The sequence below is a fragment of the Mobula birostris genome, unplaced genomic scaffold (genome assembly GCF_030028105.1).
Source record: "Mobula birostris isolate sMobBir1 unplaced genomic scaffold, sMobBir1.hap1 scaffold_2162, whole genome shotgun sequence".
NCBI classification, from domain to species: domain Eukaryota; kingdom Metazoa; phylum Chordata; class Chondrichthyes; order Myliobatiformes; family Myliobatidae; genus Mobula; species Mobula birostris.
Genome location: NW_027275210.1, coordinates 58,745 through 64,980, shown reverse-complemented (window position 1 = coordinate 64,980; position 6,236 = coordinate 58,745). Strand labels below are relative to the sequence as shown.

General features: G+C 49.4%; 1 protein-coding gene across 4 annotated transcripts in view; it reads left to right on the top strand.

The window, feature by feature from the left end:
- The first annotated feature begins 3,187 nt into the window (after positions 1-3,187).
- The window catches only part of LOC140192686 (uncharacterized), a 58,426-nt gene continuing 55,377 nt past the window's right edge, over positions 3,188-6,236 (top strand). For all 4 annotated transcript variants that reach the window (XM_072250206.1, XM_072250204.1, XM_072250207.1 and 1 more), the window contains exon 1: positions 3,188-4,415. In XM_072250206.1, the coding sequence (XP_072106307.1) occupies positions 4,228-4,415 (188 nt within the window). In that variant the 5' untranslated portion in view covers positions 3,188-4,227. The remainder of the gene's footprint in view (positions 4,416-6,236) is intronic.

Sequence of the window (6,236 nt, the reverse complement as noted above, 5' to 3'; positions counted from 1 at the left end):
GAAGGAATGACAGGAACATTAGAACCCACACCACCAGGTTCAGAAACATTCATTACCCCTCAACCATCAGGAAGGAGCACAGGAAATTAGTGTATAATTTGCACATGGCACATTTAGACGGAGACATGACGTAAAGGATTTTTTTTCTCCTCATGTATGTGAAGGATGTAAGAAATAAAGTCAATTCTTTATAATTTTTGAATGTTTTTCATATGTTGAGTCCTGACAAACACACCACAGCAAGTTCCTAGTACAGGAAAACGTAATATTTAATCCCTGATCCTTTATTTTCCCTCTCAACGCCAGTCTCCAGCTTTCTCCCCATAACCTCTGAAGCTCTGACTCAACAAGGCGGCACCAACCCCGCTTTGGCCACACCCAATGTCTTGGCCTCGTCCGCCATCTTGTGACAACGCTTTCCACAGACTCGGCGCCCTCTGGCCGAGCAGGGCCCTCCGCAGGCAGCACTGCAGTACATAAGCGAGCCCTTCGGCCCATCTAGTCCATGGTGGAAATGTTTTCCTTCATCTCTGCTCCCAAGGGTCGACCGTCTATTCTGAGGCTAAATGTAAGAACTCGACTTGGATGATGAGCGGACCGACCCACAAACACCCTCCCTCCCGCCCACAACACTACCGGCGACGGACGGACGCACCCCACCCACACAATACCGGATTGCCTGCCATTTATTTGGTCGTTACCTCTCCCGCCTCATCATCTCGGCCCGGGCTTTACGGGCTCGGCAGAGAATTCCGGTGTCGGATTGGAAGCGTCTTGCGGCGTCTCGCAGCCATCTTCCCCGTGGCTGGCAGTCGCAGCCCCCGAGCTCCCTTCTGGAAGAGCCTCCTTTGAGGAGCCTCGGGACAGCTCGTTCAGGGAGCGTCTCATTCTGCCGGAAGATCAGAGCGAGAGAGAGAGAGAAATCTCCCCGTCAGACCCGAGGCAAAGCAACAGATTCGGCTGCGGTTTTGGTCCGAATGGGGCCGAGGCCAGTCACCGACACCAGGCATGGTTGGCCGGCCAGTTAGACTCCGCCACAGGCCGAGCGCCTGGCTCGGGAACCGAAAGGGCTCCCAATAATTCCGCGTCAGGTGGGACTCGCTCTCCTCGCAACCTCAAACGGGGGCCACGGTAACGCCGCCAACGGCAAGGCGCCATGACACCTCGGGGTGCTCCGAAGTTCTCATGGCCCCTTCCGGCTCTCCTAATTTCATTCTCAAACTCCTTCCTGCTGGCTTTATAATCTTCCAGATCTCCATCATTAGTTTCTTAAACCTTCCGTAAGCTTTTCTTCTTGACTAGATTTACAACAGCCTTTCTACGCCACGGTTCCTGTTACCGACCGTCCTTTCCCTGTCTCATTGGAACGTCTCTAAGCAGAACTCCACGCAAATATCCCCTCAACATTTGCCACACTTCACCGTACATTTCCCTGAGAATCTCTGTTCCCAATTTCTGCTTCCAAGTTCCTGCCTGATAGCCTCATATTCCCCCTTACTCCAATTAAACGTTTTCCTAACTTGTCTGTGACTATCCCTCTCCAATGCTGTGGTAAAGGAGATAGGAATTCTGGTCACAGGAGATAGAATTGTCCGCACAGAAACGTCAGATTGAATATAAAATCCCAATCCACCCCAATCCCCTCCCTCACACAAAAGCGAATAGATCATCCGCAGGAAACTTCAGATTGACCATCAAACAACAAAACCCCTCCCTCACACAAAAACGGACTGATAGTCTACATGGAAACTTCAGATTAAACATCAAACCCCAACCCCCCCCCCCAATCTCATCTCTCACAGAAAAACTAACGGATCGTCCACACGGAAACGTCAGAGTGAACATCAAACCCTAACTGCCCCCCCCACCAATCCCCACACTCACAAAAAAACTAAGAGATCGCCCACACGGAAACGTCAGATTGAACATCAAACCCCAAACCCCCACAATCCCCTCCCTCACACAAAAACTAACAGATCATCCACAGGGAAACATCGTATTGAACATCGAACCCCAAACACCCCCTGAATCCCTCCCTCACACAAAAACTAACAGATCGTCCACATGGAAACGTCAGATTGAACATCAAATCCCAATCCCCTCCCTCACACAAAAATTAACAGATCATCCACAGGGAAACTCAGATTGACCATCAAACCCCAAATCCCTCCCTCACACAAAAACTAACAAATCGTCCACACGGAAACGGGAGATTGAACATCAAATCCCAAACCCCCCCCCAATCGCTCCCTCACACAAAAACTAACAGATCGTCAACATGGAAACGTTGTATTGAACATCGAACCCCAAACCTCCCCCAATCCCCTCCCTCACACAAAAACTAACAGATCGTCCACATGGAAACGTCATATTGACCATCAAACCCAACCCCCCCCACCGAATTCCCTCCCTCACACAAAAACTAACAGATCATCCACACAGAAACATCAGATTGAAAATCAAATCTGAAACCCCCCGAATCCCTTCCCTCACACATAAACTAACAGATCGTGCACACGGAAACGTCAGATTGAACATCAAACCCAACCCCCCCCCCCCGAATCCCCTCCCTCATACAAAAATGAACTGATCGTTTACATGGAAACGTGAGATTGAACTTCAAATCTCAAATCCCAAACCCCACCCAATCCCCTCCCTCACACAAAAACTAACAGATCGTCCAAACGGAAACGTCAGACTGATATCAAACAACAAAACCCCTCCCTCACACAAAAACGGACTGATCGTCTACATGGAAACTTCAGATTAAACATCAGACCTCAAACCCCCACCCCAAATCTCCTCTCTCACACATAAACTAGCAGATCGTGCACACGGAAACGTCAGATTGAACATCAAACCCCAACCCCCCCCCCGAATCCCCTCCCTAACACAAAAACTAACAGATCGTCCACATGGAAGCGTCAGATTGACCATCAAACCCCAAACACCGCCGCCCCGAATCCCCTCCCTCATACAAAAACTAACAGATCGTCCACATGGAAATGTCAGATTAAACATCAAACCCCAAACCCCGCTTCCTTATGAACTGCAGTGCATAAGCGAGCCCTTTGGCCCATCTGGTCCATGGTGGAAATGTTTTCCTTCATCTCTGCTCCCAAGGGTCGACCGTGTATTCTGAGGCTAAATTTAAGAACCCGACTTGGATGATGAGCGGACTGACCCACAAACACCCTCCCACCCGCCGATAACACTACCGGCAATGGACGCACCCCACCCACCCAATACCGGATTGCCTGCCATTTATTTGGTCGTTACCTCTTCCGCCTCATTGTCTTGGCCCGGCCTTCACGGGCATGGCAGAGAATTACGGTGTCGGTTTGGGAAGCGCCTTGCGGCGTCTCGCAGTCATCTTCCCCGTGGCTGGCAGTCGCAGCCCCCGAACTCCCTTTTGGAAGATCCTCCTTTGAGGAGCCTCGGGACAGCTCGTTCAGAGAGTGTTTCATTCTGCCGAAAGATCAGCGAGAGAGAGAGAGAAATCTCCCCGTCAGACCCGAGTTTTCTGATCGTTCTCTCTCCCTCTGGAGAAAAGACTGAGAGAGAGAGAGAGCCCTGACAGGATTCTTGACGAGCCACCCCCTGTCACACCGACAGTCAAGACTCCACAACTGGGAGCTGATGTCCAGCTGTTTGACAGTTGAGTCCCACTGGAATGGTGGGTTGGAATGGCAGCGGTGCAACAGGCACAAATAATCCCTTTCTTGGAGGAGGGAAGGAGGGAACAATGCCCTTCACACAAGTAGTGATGTGCTTCTGCATGTCCCACCCCTGGCAGCAGTGAGGAAGCACATGAGAGTTCCAGTGCAAAGAGTAGCCCGAGTTGAGAGTGCAAGCCTGTGCCTGTTCCTACAAGTAGAAAGATTGTAAACAAAGTACATACTTTTAGGTTAAATGGATGACCGAAGGGCTTCGAACACACGTTGCATTCGTATTTGATCTCCCCATTCTGTTTTTTCAGTGGGTAACGAAGTGACTGAAAACCAGGGAGACCTGCAGAAGAGGTCTTTGGTTTGCTCAGATTCATTGCCTCTTCACTCCCTGGAGCACATGAGGCAGCTTTCAGATGCATTGGTGGTTCTGAGTTTATTGAGGTACCTGAAGTTGACGGCTGGGCGAGGGGTATCTCCTTCAGCCCACCCCTGGAGCCATGGGTGAGGAGGCTCTGGTGGGAGCAGAGATAGGAACGTCTTTTAGCTGCTCTGAAACATGATCCGTTTGCCTTTCTTCTGGAGGCAGCATGACGGGCAACACAGTCCGACTCATCATGGCATTGGAGAGGCAGTTTGCCACGACGAAGCCACAACAAACTGGAGGCATCTTGCCAAACAGGCTGAGGTTGTTCATGTTGTTGAAAGTGGCTGGGCTGCCGAGAGGATGAAGGCCACTGAATCCAGGTGAGTACTCAGGCAATGCATGTCTGGTATAGTGAGGAAATAGAGTGCTGTATGGATACATGTACTGACACAGGAGGTGGCCTCTCACTGAATACATCGGGTAGGAGACCAAACCCTGGGCATGGCTAGAATGCCCATTCATGGGCAGAGGGAGTTTGTTGAAAGCTGAGGTTGTCGAACTAGGAGAAAGAATGTGAGGGGTTTGTTGAATTACAGAAATCTCAAACCCTGAACCACGCCCCGCCAATCCCCTCTCTCACAGAAAAACTAACAGATTGTCCACACGGAACTGTCAGATTGAACATCAAACCCTAAACCCCGCCCCCCCCCCCGCCGAATCCCCTCCACCTCACAAAAACTAACTGATTGACCACACAGAAACGTCGGATTGAACATCAATCCCCTCCCTCACACAAAAACTAACTGATCGTCCACAGGGAAACGTCAGATTGAACATCAATCCACAACCCCCCCTTCCCCTATCGCCCCCACACAAAAACAGTAGAAGTGATTTGGACATTTCATTTATTCTCTTTGGTTAATGTGTTGGGCAGTTGTTGGGATATAATTTTACTGCTACAGATTTTTCTGCCCCACCCTGGTGGATTTTCCGTTCATGGGAGTTATATGATTTTTCCATCTGTGTTCCAGCAAGTTGGGCACACTATGAAATGTACACCCTTTTGTTGTATCACAGCCTGAACATTGATCCTATCGCTGCTCAACTGTACCCCTGTTTTCTCTCCTCTTCCAGAACAGACTCGATGGGCTGAATGGCTTAATTCTGCTGTTTACAGTCTGTGCAAACATCTCGGGCGCCTGTATATAGTTGGGGTGCCCAAGACTTCTGCACACAGTACTGTGTTTGTCAATGTGCACTGAGAGCGTGCTTTTAAATCCGGCGGGAGCAAAGGGATGTTGGGAATTTTGCGTGTGGAATACCGCCGTAGGGGTGTGGGGACAGGTGGCAGAGAAGGTGTGTCTGGGGGTACCGACACACCCGGCCCTGAGACACCAGGCAAGGTCATTTGATTCCAAACAATTGGTTTATTGATCATTACAGATTGTCTCCCTGATGCTTCCCACTCCCACCCTTTTCCCAACCATGATTCCCCTCTCCCTGCCCCCCTTCCCACTCTCAGTCCACAATGGAGACCCACATCGGAATCAGGTTTATCGTCACTCATATATGTCATGAAACTTGTTTTATTTTGTATGGCTACAGTGCAGTACAATACGTAAAATTACTACAGTGTTCTGCAAATTTTTAACCTCCCTTGCTCTGTGTGTGTGTGTGTCTCTCTATCTCTCATACACACACACATAATGTACACCTTGTGTGTTGTCAGATCTGTTGTTCTCCATATGAGAAACTGTGTCTGATTCCTAGTCCCAACTTTTTGACTGAATAGATGCGGAATGATTAATGTCAGGAGAATGTCAGGTTTTCATGAGATCCTGTCTGCCACCATTGTCCATCTTGAATGCTGGTCTGCTGCAGTGTTTCTGGCTGTTTTAAACAGTTTGTTCCCTGCAATTTCTTTTTCATTCCCTTTCATGTCACTTGTGTTTGAATTTCTTTCCTTGCACAGACTGATCCAAGTTGGTCTCATTTTCTTTGGTGATAAATGAGGATCAGATTTGATTAAGTTTTTTAAAAAGCAATCCGTGTGTTCAGATCCTTCCCTCACCTCTCCCGCTCTCACCCCTGGATGACGGAACTGCTGGCTTTGTGGCCAAGTTTGTGGACGATACAAAGATGGGTAGTGGGGGCCGTTGGTGTTGAGGAAGCAGGGAGGACTTGGACAGATTAGGAGAACG